The 24,282-nt window shown below is 37.9% G+C and overlaps 1 protein-coding gene and 1 long non-coding RNA gene across 2 annotated transcripts in view; one reads left to right on the top strand and one right to left on the bottom strand.

Annotated features, from left to right (window-relative positions):
• The window catches only part of LOC134671719 (uncharacterized), a 404,925-nt gene that overhangs the window by 131,146 nt on the left and 249,497 nt on the right, over nt 1-24,282 (top strand). The window lies entirely within an intron of this gene.
• LOC134672146 (uncharacterized) lies at nt 13,704-17,447 on the bottom strand. The gene is made up of 4 exons (XM_063530049.1): nt 16,655-17,447; nt 16,498-16,585; nt 14,791-15,297; nt 13,704-13,881 (listed from the first exon to the last, which is right to left on the bottom strand). The coding sequence occupies exons 1-4, from the start codon at nt 17,445-17,447 to the stop codon at nt 13,704-13,706; spliced, it is 1,566 nt and encodes a 521-aa protein (XP_063386119.1).

Genomic DNA, 24,282 nt, shown 5'->3' with positions numbered 1-24,282 from the left:
ATCCAATATTACTATGGAATAATATTAACTTCAATAAATTGCTCTGATAATTAGCTTAAGATAATATATTATTATGTAAAACGTTCATAAGTGCTTGTTACTAGGCCTACATGAATAAAGTATTTTTGACTTTGACTTTGACTTTGACTTTGACTTTGACTTTAAGCATGTACCAAAAAGAATTTTCAAAAATTGCAAAGTTGACATAAAATGTTCTGGGTATGTTTTTTTGCGCGTTTATTGCCAAACCTTCTTACAGTCAGTATAGATTTGTTAATTTCTGCGAGGTCATGAATCCATCCATTCTCCTACTGTTGACAATACTCCCAAAGCTTCAATAATATCAAATCAAAATTGATAAAAGTAGAGAAAAGTATACAAAAAATCTGTATTTTTCTTTCCAGCGGTCCACATTTAGATTACACTGTAACCTTTTACATGTTTTTGCGTTCCCCATTGGCCTATTTGCAAATAAAGTCCGTATCAGTATTTCAGAATAGAATTTAAAAAGATTGTCAAGAAACAACAAGGCCACACTTTATAAAACATAACCTCCTGACACTGCCTTCCCTCTACATTTTGGAAGCAATCATGTTCGTTAGGAAACATTATAATTTATTCGTGCAAAAGAATCAGATTTGTAATAATTATAATTCAAGGACAGGGTATCAGTTAGCGTTGCCAAAAGCGAACCTTGTTATTTTCAAAAAAAGTCCATATTACCGATGTGCCCAAATTTATAATAAAATACCCCCAAATATATTAAAACAAAATAACAATACTAGGTTCAAAAATATAATAATGAAATTTTTAATACAGAAATGTTATTACTCAGTTGACGAGTTTTATAAAGATAATATAAATGAATTTGATATCGCATATAATAATTGACCTTAGCCTGCATTGTTTTGTTATTTTGTTTTGTCTAAAATTTATAAAGAATTATTAATTAATTATATTGATTTATTGACATCTAAATGATGCATTTGGAGGAATTTTAATTTTTTTTTGTAATGACTACAATTTTTACGATTTTCAATTGACTTTAAGAATTTTGTGTAATTATATAATAATCTAGCGTAATTTTAGTATGTACATACATCCTTGCTTTGCCCTTACAGGGCCCATGTGAAACTGCTTATAATATTGTGTAACACCTATATTACCATGGTCGCAATAAAGTATTATGAATTATGAAAAAAGATTGTATGTTTGTATAGACTCATTGTGTGGATACAACTTTTCTGTTCGGTGAGCTACAGCATTGCCCAAACCAAAGACGAGCATGTAATTGAGATTAATAAACTTATAATCTATTTTGTATATTATTATTTCATTTGTGTTTTTAGAAATGTTTATAGCTGTTGGTTTTCCATGTATAAATAAATAAATAAATTAATAATAAATATTTATTTATTTTAAATTTATTGCACATGAAATAAGTACAAATGACTTATGAGGTGTTCTCTACCAGACAAAAGCAACTTGACCGTACTTAGAGCGGCTACCGCGAAAAACGAAATTCGAAAATTGCGGGGATCTTTCTCTTTTACTCCAATGAAGGCGTAATTAGAGTGACAGAGAAAAATCTCCGCAATTTGCGAACTTCGATTTTCGCGGTTATAGTCCTGTCTTGTACTAACCGTACAATTTTGACACGTTGACGCTAATTGTACACTGGCGAAATACTGGACTGGATTTTAGCCATTTAATTTTAAAAGAATGATTTTTTTTTCATTTATTAAAGTTCTAAACAATTAAATGGATCGCAGAGTTTCATGTTTCTTAACTGCTAAGCCAAAAATGGCTTGTTTACAGCTAGAATTCGGACTAAAAGTACTACATAGGTATGTTATAAAATTGTACATTCTTCTTCTTCTTCCTCGCGTTATCCCGGCATTTCGCCACGGCTCATGAGAGCCTGGGGTCTGCTTGACAACTAATCCCATGAATTGACGTAGGCCCTAGTTTTTACGAAAGCGACTGCCGTCTGACCTTCCAACCCAGAGGGTAAACTAGGCCTTATTGGGATTAGTCCGGTTTCCTCACGATGATTTCCTTCACCGAAAAGCGTCTGGTAAATATCTAATGATATTTTGTACATAAGTTTCGAAAAACTCATTGGTACGAGCCGGGGTTTGAACCAATGATTTATAAAATTGTACACATGTTACAGTCAAAGTAACTTTACTTCGAATGAAGTACAAGAAATTAAAATCAAAATGAGCTTTGACGATGAATTACAGACTCACAATTTTTATTATTAACTTGTCTTTGCCCAGACAAAACTCTTTAGCATTCAATCCACGGTCTGTTCAAGTCGACACTTTTGGCTTGTGGGAGCAATAAGTACACTACTTTCTGTTTTCTTTTCCTCCACTCTCCCTCTATTGTCCCACCTGAGCAACGTCCATTGCTCGCTAGCAAGCATACGTACTGACTTCGTGTGATATCAAAGCAGCAATGTATATTGATCATATCGATATAATTGTGTGCGTTTCAAATGAAGACGCAGAGAAATAACGTCACGTAGGTGATATATTCAGCTTGAGTTTATTCTTATACGTGTTTGTATGTGTTTGTTGAATTTAATATGAAATAAAGTTAATGTAAAAGATGAGATTATGGTACATTTTACTTGTAAGGTGCATTGGGGTAACTTCGAAAGCGGGGTGATTTTGAATAATTCTATTGTCCCCGATACCCAAATGTTGTCTGGAAGATATCGCTCTTAAGCGATAAGACCGCCTGTTGTTACCTCTATTCAATTGTCTTTGTTTATATTACTAAAAAAGTACATTACTATAGCCTACTATAGGTACCTAAACTACGTGAGGTGTGTTGTAATGTACAAATATTGTAATGTATTGTATTGTAACACCCTTCCTTCATCAGTCGAGTAAACGACGACGACAATACGTCACACGCTAAGAGCAAATCTTAATACCCTTCAGCGTGAAGACAAATTGACTGAGAAGTAAGTGTCTTGTCTCGACACCGTCTACATTACACTCAGTAGCAGAAGTTGCTAAGCGGGCGAGGTGTTCAAAATGATCTTGACGCGACTTTATTATTAAGAGAATAAGAGCGGGTCAACATAATTTTGAACACCTCGCTCGCTTAGTAGCTTCTGCGCTGACTGAACATTATGCATGCAGTAAACTATGGATGAATTCAGAGCGTGACGTGTCAACCAGAGAGTAAATAAAGAGGAAAAGGAACGACTGCTACATACAAACTTAGTCCTCATTTTCCTCTTTGGATATTAACATGATAAAATTTATTTTTACGCAATTTGATACACGGTCCGATTCGAACTTTAATGCGTCCAATATTATATATAGATACGATACGGATTAGATATGTCAGTGTCAAATATGACGTTACTTTAAACAAAAACGTACCGTAAACCGGGGTGGGGTTACTTTGATCAATTTTAGAGTTTGGCACCATTTTTTGACGATCCTAATATACGTAAAAATATGAAATAAAAATATAATAGTCGGTTTTTTCTCTTCATTACGCCTGCCAAATAAAAAAAATTAGGACTTATACTTTTTTCAGAAAAAAATAAAAACAACGCGATCAAAGTTATATTGAGAATGGGGTTACTTTGAAACCACTTATTTTTTTGCTGACATTCTAAAGTAGACCCGCTAAAAAGCCCGTAAAAAATAAAAAAATAAAATTCGGTTAAGTACTTTTTTAGTTATTTAAGTATTTATATTTTTAAGGTGTGGGGGTTACTTTGATATCATACGAAATGATACAAATTAGCAAAATTAAGCGCTTATTTACTATAAATAACGTAGGAATTTAAGTTATCATCGCACTTAGCAACAGATATTTGAATTGCAAGCTTTTCCGTTTCAGTAAATTTGGTCTGTGCACCCGGGGTTTTGATATGTTGTTCCTTTATACTTATTGTATAAAGTTCTATAAAAAATATTGTGTGCTTTCGATGCAGCACGAATAGATTTTGTGCCAATGTTTGCGAATACATCATTAAGTTGTTCTACTTGGTATTTTTTGTAGTCTCGTTACCCGATATTTTTTTTTGTAATCTATGGCATTATTTCTACAAAAAAACAATGCATATTTATTTATTGTAGAATTAATGTCCTGGTGGGCTGGTGGCCTTACGCACGTATAATAAAACACTTAAAGCAAAGCCGCAGGATAAAATATAGCCAAATTCCACCCAGAAACTTAATTCCATACGACAACGGTATGGAAGAAACGGATAAAAGAATATTTATAATCAGATAAGCAGTTCCAGAGATCAACTCCAAAGAGGAAAATGAGGACTAAGTTTGGACTGCTCCAGTCGTTCCTTTTCCTCTTTATTTACTCTCTGGTTGACACGTCACGCTCTGAATTCATCCATAGTTTACTGCATGCATAATGTTCCGTCAGCGCAGAAGCTACTAAGCGAGCGAACAATGCAGTCGGAAACACGTGATTACATCTTGATCTAATCTGACGTCAGACGAGTTTGAGTGTGATTACATAAAACAATATAAAGATACGCAGTAAGGGAATGAAAAAAATGCAGTAGGGATATTTCAACAAATTGTATTCATAAATACGATTGTACTACTCGTAGTAGATAACGAATCAATAATAAATTTTTAAAGTTATCATCATCATCATTATCATAACAGCCAGAGGACTTTCACTGCTGAACATAGGCCTCCCCCAAAGAGTACCACAATGACTCCATCGGACTCGCACGACCTTTACCAGGTCATCTGAGGGTCTACCGCGAACCACGTTTGACCTGTTGCCTCCCTGTCACACTTACGTACGAATTTACAAGTGAGACAGAGAGGAAACACGTCGAACGTGGTTCGCGGTAGGCCATCAGTCCTTGTGGGGAGTTTAAAGCCGATATATAATGTACTTATCTCTATAAGGGATAAATTCGCCTTTGTACATTATATTCCGGCCCGATCCGAACTTTAAGTAAAGTCAATTAATAGATCGAGAAACGATTTGTACCGTAAACCGGGGTTTACTTTGATTTGCGGGTCGACTTTGATAGCAACTTCTCTCCGCTACTAAAGTCCTTGTTTTAACGAGTTGAACTAAAACTTCGCAGTATTTTTTTCTTTATTGGCAACACTGATAGTTGTTTCACCGCGCAGTAAGCGGATGCGAATGTAATATTATAATTTCGTCTAGAAAAAAATTATTCATGGCAGGTACGCTTTTCTTCCTGATTTTAGTGGTTGAAAAACTTTGACTGTATTTGTGGCAATAATTAATACATGTAATTTTATAGTGTCTTATTACGTTAATCAGTGTTGATTCGAGAGTTTATAAAAAAAATACCTGATTTCGACAACCTCCACATGCGCACGTAGCCGGGCAATCCATGGGTCGGGGTGTCTTTGATCAAATACAATAAGACACTATAAAATTACATGTATTAATTATTGCCACAAATACAGTCAAAGTTTTTCAACCACTAAAATCAGGAAGAAAAGCGTACCTGCCATGAATAATTTTTTTCTAGACGAAATTATAATATTACACTCGCATCCGCTTACTGCGCGGTGAAACAACTATCAGTGTTGCCAATAAAGAAAAAAATACTGCGAAGTTTTAGTTCAACTCGTTAAAACAAGGACTTTAGTAGCGGAGAGAAGTTGCTATCAAAGTCGACCCGCAAATCAAAGTAAACCCCGGTTTACGGTACAAATCGTTTCTCGATCTATTAATTGACTTTACTTAAAGTTCGGATCGGGCCGGAATATAATGTACAAAGGCGAATTTATCCCTTATAGAGATAAGTACATTATATATCGGCTTTAAACTCCCCACAAGGACTGATGGCCTACCGCGAACCACGTTCTACGTGTTTCCTCTCTGTCTCACTTATAAATTCGTACGTAAGTGTGACAGGGAGGCAACACGTCGAACGTGGTTCGCGGTAGACCCTCAGATGACCTGGTAAAGGTCGTGCGAGTCCGATGGAATCATTGCGGTACTCTTTGGGGGAGGCCTATGTTCAGCAGTGAAAGTCCTCTGGCTGTTATGATAATGATGATGATGATAACTTTAAAAATCTATTATTGATTCGTTATCTACTACGAGTAGTACAATCGTATTTATGAATACAATTTGTTGAAATATCCCTACTGCATTTTTTTTATTCCCTTACTGCGTATCTTTATATTGTTTTATGTAATCACACTCAAACTCGTCTGACGTCAGATTAGATCAACATGTAATCACGTGTTTCCGGCTGCAATGTCCAGAGCAAACACAATACATGCTCCGCTTAGCGACACAAATGTCCGGATTTGTTTGCCAAACACATTGTTTAGGGATGTGATGTGTTTAGGAATATTCCGTGATTATTTAATTCCTTTATTTTATTCCCTTATTGCGTATCTATATATTGTTTTATGTAATCACACTCAAACTCGTCTGACGTCAGATTAGATCAAGATGTAATCACGTGTTTCCGGCTGCAATGTCCAGAGCAAACACAATACATGCTCCGCTTAGCGACACAAATGTCCGGATTTGTTTGTCAAACACATTGTTTAGGGATGTGATGTGTTTGGGAATATTCCGTGAATATTCCATTTCCTTAATTAAAAAGATATATACAGTGGTACTACTAATGTTATTATCAAACGTCGGACTATAATAGGGGGCAGTTTGAGGGCAAGGTAAGGTTTACAAAAAATCTTAACTTACGAGTATTATAATGTACCTAGTATTTGTAACATTAGTTAATTAAATTAGTTACCCGTTGTCATTTATTCATCTTTAATGTGTAAATACTCTTTGAAGTGATGACTGATAGGCCACTGAAGTGGCCACTAAAAAAAACAAATAAATAGCTGACATGCGTCATTATGACTGTTGTTCATACTTATATTTGTTGGTAGAGTGCCGTCTAATCAATAGAAAGATTTGCTTTATTTGTTACATTATAAATACTAGGTACCAAATACTAAGTACAAATACTCGAAAGTGAATTGATTGATTTGCGAACTTTACCTATCATTCTGACATGCCACGAAAATGCCCGCTGGAGTCCGACGTATGGTTATTATATTATGTGTACCTAGGTATCTATGGGCCTAAGTTGCCTAAAAAATAATAAATTGAATGATTATAACTTTAAATCCCACAAGGACTGATGACCTGGTAAAGGTCTCGGGAGTCTGATGGATGCGGGTGGCGCAAGACCGGTCATTGTGGCACTTTTTGGGGGAGGCCATAGACTGTAGTCCTCTGGCTGTTATGATAATGATGATGATGATGATAACTTAAAAAATCTATTATTGATTCGTTATGTACTAGGTGGTAGTAGGTAAAGTCGCATTTATGATTACAATTTGTTATTTTTTTTACATTAATTACCTTACTGCTTACTATATGTATACTGTTTTATGTAATGACACTCAAACTCGTCTGACGTCAGATTAGATCAAGATGTAATCACGTGTTTCCGGCTGCAATGTCCAGAGCAAACACAATACATGCTCCGCTTAGCGACACAAATGTCCGGATTTGTTTGTCAAACACATTGTTTAGGGATGTGATGTGTTCGGGAATATTCCGTAATTATTTTATTCCTTTATTTTATTCCCTTACTTCGTATCCATATACTGTTTTATGTAATCACACTTAAACTCGTCTGACATCAGATTAGATCAAGATGTAATCACGTGTTTCCAGCTGCAATATCCAGAGCAAACACAATACACGCTCCGCTTAGCGACACAAATGTCCGGATTTGTTTGTCAAACACATTGTTTAGGGATGTGATGTGTTCGGGAATATTCCGTAATTATTTTATTCCTTTATTTTATTCCCTTACTTCGTATCCATATACTGTTTTATGTAATCACACACAAACTCGTCTGACGTCAGATTAGATCAAGATGTAATCACGTGTTTCCGGCTGCAATGTCCAGAGCAAACACAATACACGCTCCGCTTAGCGACACAAATGTCCGGATTTGTTTGTCAAAGACATTGTTTAGGGATGTGATGTGTTCGGGAATATTCCGTGAATATTCCATTTCCTTAATTAAAAAGATATATACAGTGGTACTACTAATATTATTATATTATGTGTACCTAGGTATCTATGGGCCTAAGTTGCCTAAAAAATAATAAATTGAATGATTATAACGTTAAATCCCACAAGGACTGATGACCTGGTAAAGGTCTCGGGAGTCTGCTGGATGCGGGTGGCGCAAGACCGGTCATTGTGGCACTTTTTGGGGGAGGCCATAGACTGTAGTCCTCTGGCTGTTATGATAATGATGATGATGATGATAACTTTAAAAATCTATTATTGATTCGTTATGTACTAGGTGGTAGTAGGTAAAGTCGCATTTATGATTACAATTTGTTAATTTTTTTTACATTAATTACCTTACTGCTTACTATATGTATACTGTTTTATGTAATGACACTCAAACTCGTCTGACGTTAGATTAGATCAAGATGTAATCACGTGTTTCCGGCTGCAATGTCCAGAGCAAACACAATACACGCTCCGCTTAGCGACACAAATGTCCGGATTTGTTTGTCAAACACATTGTTTAGGGATGTGATGTGTTTGGGATTATTCCGTGAATATTTCATTCCATTATTTACATAAAAAATATATACAGTGGTTCTACTATATTAATAAGTAGCTTTAATCTTAAACAGGCCATTGAGGGAATTGAGGCATTTTATGCTGTAATATGTATGCTAGTTTTAAGGTATTTAAAGTATGTATGGGCCAATAGATTCCGGATAATAAATATTTTCATTCCTTCATTGTACCAAGGTTGCATTTCCTCGTTGTATCGCAATGCTGATTGGTATTGTCATTAAGACGAAACCGGAGCTGAGTTTTAAATATTTTAGGTAAATATACCCGTCTCGCTAACGGAAGCGGCTCTTAAAACTAGTGCGATAAGGACAAGGCGAAAAGTCCCGCGTAAATATCTCAAAAATCGAGGTTTCGTACTCGACTGTTTCCTCCTCCAAAACTTAACCAATCCTAACCAAACTAGGAAATCTAAATGATTATGAAATTATCTGTGTCGGACCGTTTTGCTTTATTGGCTAATTGATATCAGTTTTGAATACTACGCCTCTCATTGCGGTATGCCGCAAGTCAATTAGGCCATTTTGGTCAGTTATGAACGGATCTAGCGCCTTAAAAAACAAAAATATCAAAAAAAACAAAACGGTCCGACACAGATATTGACAATATTAATCTGTGTTGTAAAAATCATTGCTCTAGCATCAAAACCCACGGAGGAAACAGTCGAGTACGTTTGCATGTATGGAGGAATGACCACTCCTGTTGGCTCTTAAGAAGAAGCCGCCGGAAGGTACTTACACTAAAAGTTAACTTCATTCAATGTTGTATTTTAATTTATTTTTCAGAAACATCATCTTCCTCGCGTTTGTCCTGGCCTGGGGTCCGCTTGGCAACTAATCCCATAAATTAGCACAGGCACTAGTTTTTTTACAAGGCACTACCATCTGACTTTCTGATCCAGGGGGATTAGACCTTATTGGGATCCACGGTTTCCTCACGATGCTTTGCTTCACCGAATGGTTAATGTCAAATAACATATAATGGTAAGTACATAAGTTACGAAAAACTCATTGGTACGAGCCGATGTGAACCCGCCACCTCCGGATTGAAAGTCGCACGCTTCTACCGCAAGGCTACCAGCGCTTTTTATTTATTTTCAGAAACAAATAGTAAGGCAGAAAACCTTAACTAGGTATTTAGTTTTAGAAATATGCCCATGGGAAATCCCATTCGCGGATGTTACCCGGCCCGTCACTAATCGAGTTCCGATTGCTAGTCAATCGGCAATGAGGCTTGTATAGCGATAGTGTGTTTTGAATGTTAATTAAAGCCGTTACTAAGCAAAATTGTGCCTAGTGTAACCCTAACTTTGACCTCTTATCTGTGTAAAGGATCCTGATTGAATTATAAATCCCTATTTAAACGGCACAAGAACTTGTATGCGATTTTCGCTACATGCGGTATTTGGTCGATCGACTGAATTCGAGTACTCTGTAGTTAGTATTGAAACATTATTACTAACGTATAGAACCGACAGACAGAACTAGTATTTTTTGCCATGAGTTGTTGTTTTGACAACAAAGAAGCGGAGCGTAAGTCTCGCGTAAGCGACATGAAATTTACAGCTCTTACGACGTTTTTGTCGCGTGCGATTGCGGCAATTTCATTTTTTGACATGGCTGATAATCAAACGTAGGGACTGTGGTTGATATACAACAAATTCTATCAAAATATTTTCTTTAATGTTAGTATCTAGAGAGGAAATGAGGTAGACGTTTGTATGAAAAGGCGATTTTTTCGCTCGAGTCCTCCACTTTCGTCTTATTAACAAGTTTTTGGCAAAAATTTCATTTTTGGTACAAGCTTTTATAACTGACTGTACTTTTCTTTACAATGGCAATTAATACTCATCCAGACTATTCTAAAGATCCCAAACACAATTAGGTTTCGTTGTTTTATCACAGAGTTCCTATGGCTACCTCTGGTTTCCATCATCAGATCAGCTCGATGACACCATAATATTGCATTGTCGTCCGACTTACGTATGTATGCAAAATTTCAGCTCAATAGGAAACCGGGAAGTGGATCAAATTTAACTTGCAAGATTTGATTACAGACTACAGTCAGATGAAACTAAATAAAAGCACTGCAGACACCTAAATGTTTTTTTGCCCTATGGTTGACGAGGAGGGAATGCCCTTGTACTTTTTTTGATGTGCAATGTAATGTTTAAAACAAATTATAAGGCATTAAAGTTTATAAATAAAAATACAAATTACATTCCAATAAACTTTAATTACCTTAATTTGGACTCGTAATCATCATTCGAATGTGGTTAAATAGTGAATTTATTAGCATAAACATTATGCTACAGTAAACTATTTATCTAAACCAACTGTATTATAATTTTCACTACTGCATAGATAATTAAAGTAATTAATTTCATAAATAACAAGGTCATTGATTAATAATTAATATATTAGGTACCTACCTACAGAGTTTAATTAGATTGATGAACATGAAATAATGCATAAACAAAAACTGGCGTTGTTAACTTAATTTTGCGAAGTTTAGAATATATGCCATATTATATATAATTACATGAAACTTTTCTCGCCAGTTTTCAACCCGGTGCTCGCGCAGATCAGCGTCCACCACATCCGCCCATCGATAAACCGACCGACCGACCGACCGACCGGGCGGCGTACTATCGGTTTTCCCTCAAACGGTCTTTTCACCGCCCGATCACCTTCCATTCGCTCAAGATGGCCGAGCCACCGAAGCCTTTGCGCCTTTGTCACACCAATAATGTTTAATTCAGCAGCTAGTTCTTCAATTTCGGCGTTCTTTCGGATTCTCCAGCTGCCATCGGATCTCTGCGTTGGGCCGAGGATTTTGCAGAGAATCTTCCTTTCGGCCACCAACAGCTACATAAGACCAGGATCAGTGGCGAGCAGTGAAGTCGTATTGAAGGCCAATATACTCTTTGGGTCGCTGCGCCAGAGGAGTAAGTAAGTCAGTACATGAAAGTTTTAGACATGCTATTAACCAATTAGGAGTATTCCACGAAATAGTCTACCGTGTGTGTCGCAGATGGTAGACTATTTCGTGTGTACATATCGCACATTTGAAGAGTATAATATATTTTTTAACGTCAAACGTTTTAAAACGACATACTTTAATTACATCTAGACACGCGGCAGCGTGTCAAGCCAAGTTCAAGCAAAGGAACTGGCTAGCCAGCGCCGAGTGTAATATTACACGAACCACTTGGTGCCACTTTTGACCCTTCTATAACTCAAAACATCTTTGACGTAAACACATAAAACTACGTGTGTTTAATTATATCCATAAGGATATCTAGAAGCCCAAATTTCATGAAGCTAGCTCAAACGGTTATAAAGGTATGAAGGTCAAAATGTCGTAAATTTTAAGACTGACTTATGACTTATAGCACCTAAACCTAACCTACTTCCAGATGACCTAGAAGGATGAAATTTGGAATCCAGCTTGGTTATTGTGTGAAACCGTAGGAAAAAATCTAAAAATAAAATAAAGTTAAAATATAGGGGGGGCCCCATACAAAAAAACCACTTTTTATTGGGACTGACATATAAGTACCTAAACCTAACCTACTTCCAGATGACCTAGAAGGATGAAATTTGGAATCCAGCTCGGTTATTGTGTGTAACCGTAGGAAAAAATCTAAAAATAAAATAAAGTTTAAAAATAGGGGGGGTCCCCATACAAAAAAACCTGTTTTTATTGGGACTGACATATAAGTACCTAAACCTAACCTACTTCCAGATGACCTAGAAGGATGAAATTTGGAATCCAGCTCGGTTATTGTGTGTAAGCGTAGGAAAAAATCTAAAAATAAAAAAAAGTTAAAAAATAGGGGGTCCCCATACAAAAAAATATTTTTTTATTGTAGCGTTGGAACCGTTACAAGCAGATATTTGAAACTACCCCAATATATGTATTATTATATTTTCTATATTAAAATAAAGTTTAGTGAAAAAATAAGTGGTGTCCCCATACAAAAAACTTGTAATACGCTCTAAACAACCGGCCAACGGTGTGTCGTCGGCGGCGCGCGGCACCACATAATTATACAAAGAACAGAAGTAAAAACCATACAGCGGAAACACAAGAAAAAACATTAAATCTCAATACCTGCCTAGTTTTCTTTACAAAAAGTATTGATATCCCACCAAAAACATAAATGTAAAAAAGGAGAGCCAAGTTCAATACAAAAATTATGCTTGGCTGTGGGGCTCGCCGCAAAAAGAATGGAGATCTAAATGAGTGCCACTGCCAAGTTCTATGCAAAATCCAAATATGTATTTATAGGAACAAAATAACATTATAAACAAGTATTAAACTCTATTTCTTTGCTTTATTGGATACCTATAACAATTGCTGTTATTTAAAAAAATGTGAGATCTTAAAGTAGGTTAGATTTGGCTTGGCCAGGTTTTATCAGAATTACAATATATATAAAATGATTGATATAATGAAAACTGGCCAAGTCAAATCTAACCTACTTTAAGATCTCACATTTTTTTAAATAACAGCAATTGTTATAGGTATCCAATAAAGCAAAGAAATAGAGTTTAATACTTGTTTATAATGTTATTTTGTTCCTATAAATACATATTTGGATTTTGCATAGAACTTGGCAGTGGCACTCATTTAGATCTCCATTCTTTTTGCGGCGAGCCCCACAGCCAAACATAATTTTTGTATTGAACTTGGCTCTCCTTTTTTACATTTATGTTTTTGGTGGGTATAACTTACCGTGGATATTAAATTCATCTATGCTGACGATGTTGCGGTTGTTGTGCATGCCGCATCATATGAGGAGCTGGAAACAAAGCTGAATATGACGGCCGAAACAATAGCAAACTGGTTTAGTATCAATGGTCTCATACTAAACACTCAAAAAACTCATCTCATTAATTTTGATCTTTCCGGACGCCAAATGAGATCGTTATCAGTGCTAGCTAAAGGTGATAAGATTGAGCAGGTCACTAACTCACCATTTTTGGGATTTGAGCTAGACAGTGGACTCACCTGGAGTTGTCACATAAATAAGGTGTGCAATAAACTCGCGACAGCATGTTTCGCGTTAAAACGACTTGCACGGGTCCTGCCGGTGGAAACGGTCCGTGCCTGCTATTTCGCTTCGGTACACGCGCACTTGCAGTACGGGGTTGAATTTTGGGCGGGGGCCGCGGAGTGGGAGAGAGTGTTTCGGCTTCAGAAGCGAGCAGTACGTGCTATAGCGCATGTCCCACAAACTGTTTCTGCGAAACCAATATTTAAAAGCCTAGGTATTTTGACGCTACCTTCGCTATTATTATTACAAATAGCTGTGACCACACGAGGTGAATTGGAGTCCACCCCAATTAATAATGAGTTTCACCGAAGGTACGAAACCCGAAGCGCGCGCGCCGGAAAATTACCCCTCATACCATCCAGACTTGCGAAATCAAAAAAACTCGCGCACGTCATGGGTCGCAAGGTTTATAATCACCTCCCAGACGAAATAATTGCTGCTCCTAGTGCGTCAGTATTTAGAACAAAATTGAAAAACTGGCTTGTCGAGCAGGCGTTCTATAATCATAACGAGCTATTTTGCTTTAATGTAGGATAAGATTATACATATCCTGTTGTACTGTATTTATTTTCTTGTGTTAAATTGTAAATTATGAATATTATATACATTATGTACTTAAGTGTTAAATGTATCGTGACATGTAATATGATATTACCAATAAATATGATTATTATGATTATGATTATGATTATAAAAAAACACAAAGTTAAGATAGGGTATTTTATTTTTTTAAAACCATAAACATACTTAAAAACAAACTTAGAATAAAAAGTAACCTAAAATTAAAACTACCTACAAAACTAAAACTAATACCTAAAAAAAAAATACATATATATAACATGATGTGGGTGATCTAGCCGAATATGTATATGTATATTAGGCTAGATCACCCAGGTCCGAACCCTGTGGAAGGGTTCCCATAAGGCTGGCTGCGTTCCCCCTTTGGATGGCTATGCCGATCCGTTGGGCGAGGAACGAGCCAGCCCTACGGTCCCCGGTGACCTCGAATATTTTTTTTGAGAGCTGCCGAACTAGTTTATGGGCCCCTGGGCACCACGGTCCCAGAGTTTCGGCTGCAAATGCCGCAAATATATGCCGATCCGTGAGAGCTATATATTTGCGGCATTTTGCTGCCTCAGCAGCTGCGGCCGCCGCGCCTGCTCTTAATGATGTTGAACCGAGGTGGGACGGTGCCAGGGTGTCCACACACGTTGCGTCCCAAATAAGGGCCCGTCCCACACTCCAGGGCACGAGGGTCATTCCGTCGGGCCTCTTGCCATCGTCGCGCGCGAGGCCAGGTGGTTCAAGGATGGCTGGGACGTTGGCGCTGACGAAGGCCCGACGGAGGATGTCGTTAAGGCAGGCATGGCGTGATAGGCGGCCGGCACTTTTAGAACACGATAAACCGTGGTGTCCAAGGCTGTCCACAAAAGTTCCGCAGGGGCAGCGATGAGGTGAGACAATGTTGGATCCTAGGCGAAGACCGACAGCCAGCCTGAGGGTATTATTGTCGAGTAATGTACCAAAGTTGGAGGAGGGGAGAGCATGTAACCAGGAGCCGGATTCTCTTTCCGAAACAGCCAGGATGCGTGCTTTTTCCTGGCTGGTGGAGCAAGAGTTTAGGATGTGGGAATGTACTTGTGTGCAGATAGGTTGATCCCAGATTCTCTGAACTGATTTATCTATGGGTATGTAGGTCTCTTCCAGGGCAGGCTATTTTCCAGGCGTCTTCTGCCTCAGACAAGTACGCTACCTCGAAACCACAGAGTGATGGCGTAAGGATTTTGCCTACGAGGGTGAGCGTACTATGTACTGAGGACAGAAATGCTGGCAAGCCGACACCTGAAATTTGACGGATACCGAGTCCTCCGAATCTAATTGGTAGTGTGGCATGGAGGAATTGGCGATCGTTAATTTTGACATTTAAGATTTTTTCCAGCTGAGTGTGCAGTATTGAGTCTATGGATGCGGTTATGTCTGGAAACTTCCATAATGGACTGCAGCGTAGGGAATATGTCAATTTGGGAACAAAAAGGCAGGAACGAAGAATACAGAGTGCCATGTGGGAATTAATTTCGAGGAGACGACCCGAGAATTCTGAAAAAATTTCCACTTTTGACTTTATGAAATCAGGAAATGATTCCTCGAAAACAGGTGCACCCAGCAGGCAGAGCGAGTCTTTTTGCAGGATTTTAATACCTGGGCAGATGTTTTCAAAATTTTGTTTGATTTGTAGCTTGTCTGAAATGTCTGGGTTGATATAGAGTTCACACTTGTTTGTGTTCAGTTCTAGTCCTATTGATTTGAATTGGTTGATGATGGACAAAAGATCATTAAGAACGAGATTCGCTTCGCCTCCTACGCTACCATCGTCGAGGTACCAAACGTTGAATTTGGAATTTAGTGCCGAAATAATGGGATGAATAGCAAGACTGAAGATGGCCGGCCCTAGAGGGTCACCCTGTTGACAGCCAACACAGGACAGGATATTGTTTTTTTTGTAGGACAGATTTGTGGGGGAGCTATAGCACTGCCACATGTATTGATAGATACTAGGACTATGTTTTTGGATTTCTGTCAACAGGGCGCCTCTGTCTACTGAATTGAAAGCATTTTTGACGTCGACTTTGAGCAGTACCTGGCATTCGGGGCTATGAAGAAAAGTTCGACAGGCGTGAACGGCTGCTTCGCAACCACCTTTGCTTCCGAAACCGAGTTGTATGGGTTGAAATTTTTTTTCTAGGTCCGAAATGATATATTTACAGCAAATTTTGGAGGTCAGTCTGCGGAAGGTTGAGCCTACGGCGATGGGTCTGATTCCTCCATCTTTTTTTTCAAGGCGCACAGATTAGCGCCGTAGAGGGTTGATAAAATAGAAGGATTAACTTTGCCTGCAAGCATCAAGTTAACGAGACGAGTAATGCTTGCAAGTAAGTGATTACTTTGGCCACAAGGCATACCTGAAGTTAGGTCTTTTAAATGTTGTGGGGTTATTCCATCTAAGCCGCCTGCAGAGCCATTTTTAAAAGACGCGATGGCTATTTGGACTGCGTCTTCCGAGCATTGTAGGCATGGTAAGGCTGAACTGGGAGGATCGGGAAGGTCAGGTACTGCGGGTGCCGGCGGATGTTTACTTTGGAGAGCAGTCAGGGTCTCTGGGGTGTCTGGAGCAGATGTGTCGCTGGAAAACAGGAGTTGGGCAGCGCCTTTAATATCCCCATCGTTTATTTTAGATTCGACTAACTTATTAATTTGGCTGGGTTTGAAATGGTGAGTGTTATGGTTAATGTCTATGTTGTGAGGGCGGGTGCAATTTAATTTAATTTTGGAAGTCAGAGATTTTTTGTCTTCTTTGTTAACGTTGAAAATGTTGTATGAGAACGTTAAGAGGTATTCCCAGCTTGATAGTGAATTTTCATTTACGCAGTCATCAATGGCTTTTACTAGGTGGTTTGAAACAGTAGATCTAGCACCTCGCGGGATGCGCTTAATAATGGGCACAGAGTTTTTTAAAGAACTTAATTTATCCGAAAGATTGGTGTGAATTATCGGTGCTGGGGCTGATGGGGGAAGGGATATGGTGGGAATTTGGCTGAAGGTGAGTTTATGACACTTGCCTAGGTGGATGTGGAGACCTCGGCGACCTTTCAAGAGTTTTGGGGCCGGGCAATGAGGACATTGAACGAAATCGTCGAGCGACACAGCGGCTAGTTGTGAATTTTGCTGGCTGTTGGCATGCGGGTGTGAAGCCATCGGCAGTTATTAGTATTAAAGCAGAACTTACATCAGGGTAACTTAAATAACCATGAGAACATAAATCACAAATAAACAAACAAAAGTAACTATCAAAATGACACTGATGTCACAGGGCTCCGTCGACGCGAGACTTTTCTTCCGTTTCGATGCTGTTTCCGGCCAGACCCTCGAGCTTCGCTGTCGCTGTCTGTGTTAAGGAGTTTAGGATTGGAGTCAAGTGGAGCCGCTAGTGATGGGAGTCTTCCGTAACCGGAAACCAGGTTTTCGAGAATTATATAAGAAGATTTTCTTTTTCAAAATCGAACGACTTATGGCTTGGATTGTTGTGATTATTCGGTATTAATCTGTATTATGGAGGAGGAACTCTAAGACAGGGCAATTTGTACTGGGCATGCTACTGGCGTAGTTCACTCTTAAGAACAGATTGTTCGATTAATTTTCGAGCAATAGATATATTCTCTTCTGTTTGTGTTTTGCGTAAACCGATATTGGATTAACGAAGCTAAGAAATTAATAAATATTAAGGAAATTAATTAGGAGAGAAAAATTTTGACATCTGCTTGATAGGTATGTATTACTTTAATATTCACGCAATTTTATTCAAAACAGAGCGAGGAGAATTTTTGTATATAATTAGTAGTAGTAGTAGTAGTAAAATACTTTATTGTACAAAAAGAAACATAAAACATGAAAGAACACACATCATTAGTACAAAGGCGAACTTATCCCTTTCAGGGATCTCTTCCAGTTAACCCTTGAGCAGTTGAGGGAAAATTGGAGAACGGATAATTATAATGTCTACTATAATTTATTTGTTTTAAAATGAGAGGGTAACTTCCACTGTATGGCGGCGGCTAACTACATGCAACTCAAGTGACCCTACAGGGTCCCTAACCTCTATCGCAGAATAATAATAGTAGGTACCTACTATAGGCACAGAAGATTCATTCTCTAACGAAATGCGTCTATAGTTAGACCGTAAAAAGTCTTCAGCGATTTTGATAGCGCACGCAGTACAAGTGTCATTTTAAACGTCAAACTTCTATGAAATTATGACGTATAAATAACACTTCCACTGCGGGGGCTTTCAAATCCGCTGCAGACTTTTATTGGTGCGACTATATGATGACTACGGCATATATGACCGCAAAGTGGCGCAAGTGCGAGAAGGCATCCGGTGCGCGGCAACTACTACTACTAGGCACCAAATTTGGTGTGGGCCGCATGTACTTGTAGCGACGCGACAAAATCGCGCAGTGAGCCACGCCTGCCTCTATCTCAACTCTGTGAGTGCAACCACCATATCCGTGCAGCGCTGAGCAAACTTGACGTGATTTATATAAAGTGTATGACTACACGGAATGCCTCTAAACTGGCCATAATTTTGGGTAATTTCGTTGTTATGAAAACAAAACATAGTGAAGTGGTGCAGATTAAAACAGAATGTGCGTTGTTTTAAAATTTAGCAATACCTTTGTCTCTCTTGATATTCAATTGTGCAATCAAGAGTTATATCCCTACTACTCTATTACTTCTTCAAAAAGAGGGTTAAAGTTATGTTGCTTATAACCTACATGGCGTAATAAACGGTTAAGTAAGACTGTGAAAAAATCAAGACCGTTTAAATCGGAGTAATCGTGGCTGTCGTGTCGTTAGTTGCAAGCTTTATTACCTCCGGGTGTTATATTTTCTTAGGTACAATTATGCACCTAGAGAGGTTTCAAGAAATTTGTAGGTACCTATTTTATGTTATGTGAAAAATATCGTGACGTTAAAACGAATAAATCACCTTCGTGGCGTATGCAATAAATTATATTTTTCAATAAAAGCTTGTAAAAAGTGGGCTTACTGATTCATAAGCTGTGTCGGTAGCTTCATAACAAGACTTACTGCGCTAGCGGACATGGCGAGCATCGGACGACGGTACAGCCACAGATCATATAATACTAGTACAGATACCCAATCCCATACTAAAAACGCGCACCGTCCTAAGTAGCTTATACTTGTAGCTAATTTTTTAGTTCACACTCACGAACTAGATGGCGCGCGGAGCCACACGGAGCTAAAAAAACTCTTACGATTAACATGCGTTGAAATGGCGTGAAATTAGCCTTCTTGCGACATCTGTTGTAGCTTTGACACACTAAATCTACGCGTCACATTTACTTTTAAGGTTTATTATCACTAGATGGCGTTTCTGATATCGGCGACATAATTAAAATTTATTTACATATTAAGTCAATTTACGATAATGAAATCAATTTAACTTTTTTGTTGCTTTTTTGTATTATAAATTGAAGTTTGATTAGGTACTTTAGTAAGGCGTCAAAGTTTCGTTACAAATCACAGTGGCCTATTTTATAAAGCTACAAGTTACAATTTACAAGCGGAAGTCTCTTTCTAACCCTATGTGTTAGAACGAGACTTCCGCTTGTAAATTGTAACTTGTAGCTTTATAAAATAGGCCACAGGTCATGATGTTCTTATCGCTTAGGTACCTTGCTTCGACGCAAGGCCCCAACGTTGTCTGAACGGCTACCGCGATAACCGAAATTCGCAAATTGCGGGGATCTTTCTCTTTTACTCCAACGAAGGCGTAATTAGAGTGACAGAGAAAAATCCCCGCAATTTGCGAACTTCGATTTTCGCGGTTATAGCCCTGTTCTCTTTGACGGCGCAGCAACTAGTATCAATTTTCTCTCCTTGCTCTTTTAAAAATGCTGTTTGTCAAAAAAGGACAACCATACTGTCGACAAGATGGACTTCAAATCAAGGTGTTACCGTTTTAGGTGGTGTCAAGTTGTGTAATGTGTGCGTAAAAACCATAGATATAATATACAGAGATACCTTCCAAGCGAGCTGTCAGTGGGACCACTTTTGTTTAGTGTACGATTAACAATGAGGCCCACATTGCTGTAGCCATGTCGATAAAGTCATATCGATAAACTATCGACATTTCTTGCAATTTTAATTTTACTTCAAAGGTTTAACGATACCTTAAATGAACAAAAAACGCTTTTATTCTTTATTGTGGTTATCAGATCACAATTTTATAATCACGCCCCAGCATCCAAGGGAAAGTTCAGATATTTAATTACGTATTATGTGTGCTCTTTTAGGGATGTGAAAAGTCGATTTTTAATCATGTTATATATTGATAAACGCTACACAGCGGAACGAAATAGGGATTAATTGAAGCTTCAATATCTTCGTTAAACATAAACATAATTGAAATGCTTATGGACAATGAATATATTATAATATAATAATTCAATTATTGCGGAACACATATTTTAGTAGGTATTTATGTATTTTAATTAAATATCTGAACTTTCCCTTCGTTCCCTACTGGGGCGTGACGATAAAATTGTGATCTGATAACCGCAATAAAGAATAAAAGCGTTTTTGTTCATTTTATGTATCGATAAACCTTTGAAGTAAAATTAAAATTGCAAGAAATGTCGATAGTTTATCGACATGACTACAGCAAGGTGGATTCACATTGTTAATCGTCATAGAAGGTAGCATCCTATAGAAGTAGTATACGCGTGCCTCCGTGAGGGACTAAACATACGCAATGCGACAATATTAAAAACACGTTTTAACATTCAGTAGCTAACACACTATCGCACCGCACCAAGGTCATTGTGGGACGCATCCATAAGTAAGAGGGAGAAAGAGATATCGCTTTCCCACAATGACCTTGGTGCGGTGCGGTAGTGTGTTAGCTACTTTCCTGAGAACATACTTACCAAAAACAATCTACGTAATTCGGTCGGGTTATATGCTGCCCACCATAAACCATACTAAATTTATGGTGAGGAACAAACAAACAGTGAGGACTGTGACAAGGACAAGCAATAATACGGCTTTCTCTGCTACTCCTACTGTAAGTTCCATAAGTGCATCTCATTCGGTCGTTTGGCCCCTCCCCCTTTTCATCTCAATATTATTGTACCTCTATGTTAATCGTACACTAAACAATAGTGGTAAAGCCCCCATTCACACTCCTACCTTGTAATCCGCCTCGCAGGACTACGGCGTAGGATATAGCTCACACACCCTCCTACGTTGTAGGTCGCCTTGCAGGACTACGGAGCAAGAAATCGCTCACACACGGTACTGTTTTGCCGTCCATCATCAGTACTGCTTCGTTTCTCACAAGTGTCGGTCTACGTACTCTTGAAAATGTTGCGTGCAATAAAAAAAAAAAGAAAATAGCCTCTGCTGCTATGTATTTTCTTGTTATTGGATAAAAATACTTAGAAAAGAGTGTGGGAAAAGAAACTTCTAAAAATTCGCCAGAGAGCGCCATATTTCTTAAGTATTGGTAATAATTGTTGTAATGCCTATTCCTCCATTGTTTGTTGGAGTCTGGAGTGATTGAGTGATTTTTGGTCCCACTAACAGCGATTTTCTTTATAAATTTCAAAAAAATGGCGCGCTCTGTTGTCATACGTCAAACACCGTAGTCCGCAACGTAGGACGACAAGCCACACACAATCCTACGCGACGGAGTACAGCGGTGGGCGGGGCTTGCAGGATTTGTAGGACCCAAGAGGCATCCTACTTGGATGTTGTAGGACGGCACGTAATCCGCGCCTCTCATACACAATCCTACCCAATGAGGCGGACTACAACGTAGGAGTGTGAATGGGGGGCTTAACAGTGACAGCTCGCTTAGACTTCATCTTTAAGTATATTATATCTATGCTTCGACGCGACAAGCCGAAGTTCGATTAAACCACTTAAGTAGCTAACACACTATCGCACTGCACCAAGGTCAATGACCTTGGTGCGGTGCGATAGTGTGTTAGCTACTTTAAACCAGCGAGCGAACTTACTTTGCCTCTGTATATATAATAATGCATTAATCAAAGAGGCCTCTAATACTGGTTTGAAGATATCTAGTACCTACGCATCACATTATTTCGGCATAAAGAACACGGCAATAAGCGCTATGATTTATTTTAATAATAATATTCTTGGCGCTATGCGATCATAGACTAGGAATCCTCTAGACCGAGTTTAGAGCAATTATTTCAATCAACCGATGATGCCAAAAATGCGGGGGTGCACGGGACGAGGTGAGCGAAGTCCCGTGCCGTGATTGTTCCGTTCAAAGACACGGACATCACACAAAGACACTTTCGACTCGAACATGGAGTAAAACTACCGTATGCGTAGTTTGTATACGTATGTATACGTAGGGGGTAGCGCGACTATGCTCAGTCTGGAGGATGTTTTGTCTGTGTATGCGATGCATTGCTTGCTGTGCACGTGGCCTTGAGAGGCCCAAGGTTGCGCCGATACGAAAGATTTGATACTTACGTTCATTAAAATCGAAACTAAGCGAATGTAGCTTTAGCATGATAATAAACGCTTAATAGTTATTTATTTATTTAATATTTAACTTGAAATTAGGATTATATGAAGGGTTTAACATGCTATGTATAATATATAATTATAATATACTGTATAGGTATAATATACAAATACTTAAGCTCAAAATCAAGAAGTACCGGGGTCTCGGCTCCGAATATTTTTTATGCCATTTAGGGTTGAGTTAAGACCCTTGGTCTAATGCTCTGCAGCTTTTTAAAGAGCTATCAAAAAGACTGATCTATTTCACTGGTGACCAAAGAGCTGGCAGCTTTCTCCCACAACGTGTTAGCATCGCAAATCGCAATATAGTGGGGAAATACTGCCAGCGTCCTCGGCACCAAGCCTAAGGGGCCCGATTTGTTAGATATATTTTTATTTTATACAGTATTAATTTTTAGTTTCAATTTAGTTTTATTTTATAGATAGTTTATTTTTTATTATGTGCCTAGCTAAAACAAAAAATAAACAATGAATACATAGAAAACACCAATTACTCAGGAACAAATATCTGTACTCATCAGTCATCAAGTGTTCGGCAAAGTCGGTGCCACACCACGGGATTCCTACTAGAAATCTTAATATGACCATGACTCAAACGCTGCTATCTTGGTCGAGAAAGTAATTTGAGTATTAGAAGATCGAGTGTTATTTTTTTATAAATGGACTTTTATACACTGAATCATAAATTGTATCATTATTGTTTAAAAACATTGACACTTACATTTTTACAGAGTAGGTATTATTTCAATTTCCCGTATAAATTATATATCATACTACTTATTTTTTGCACCCGTGTTAAATACAGTGTTGTCTAAAGTAATAAATAACTATTTACCTGACTAGCTGGTTTGTCGAATCAAATGTCACAGTTGGAATTTCTATTGTTTGCGTCAAATCTAAACTAGGACGAAAGAGACGGCAAACAGTGTCCCTTTATTAGTTTATTCTATCCTTTTCTAGTTCAATGATAAAGATTTGGTTGATAACCCATTTCTAGTAGAAAATATGTTTATTTATATTCCTCAGACCATTAAGTTCGCATGTTGTGATTTAAAGTTTATTTGCTTAGTGTTTACCTAGGTATTGTAAAACCTTCACCCATGTTCCATATTCTATTTATTATACTGTAATATAATTTTATTTCAATAACTTATTAAAATGAGAAACATTGTAGAAGTAAGTAATACACAGTGATCGGCACGACCCGTGACGCACCGCGGGATTCAAAGAGGAAATAATGATATGGACATGACATGATTCGCAAAAATTAAGAGTTATGTATTTGTAAATAGAAGTGAGAATATTTAATAAAATCATAAAATGTATCATTTTTCATTAAAGAAAATATTAACTTTGGTTTTATTTTATACTGCGTAAAATATTACGTGCACTCATATAAAATAATTATATAAGTGTTAAAATATAATCATTTAAAGTGCATAAAAAC

This window comes from Cydia fagiglandana, chromosome 16 (assembly GCF_963556715.1).
Source record: "Cydia fagiglandana chromosome 16, ilCydFagi1.1, whole genome shotgun sequence".
In the NCBI taxonomy this organism is placed as follows: Eukaryota; Metazoa; Arthropoda; class Insecta; order Lepidoptera; family Tortricidae; genus Cydia; species Cydia fagiglandana.
This window is presented reverse-complemented; position numbering and strand designations above follow the sequence as displayed.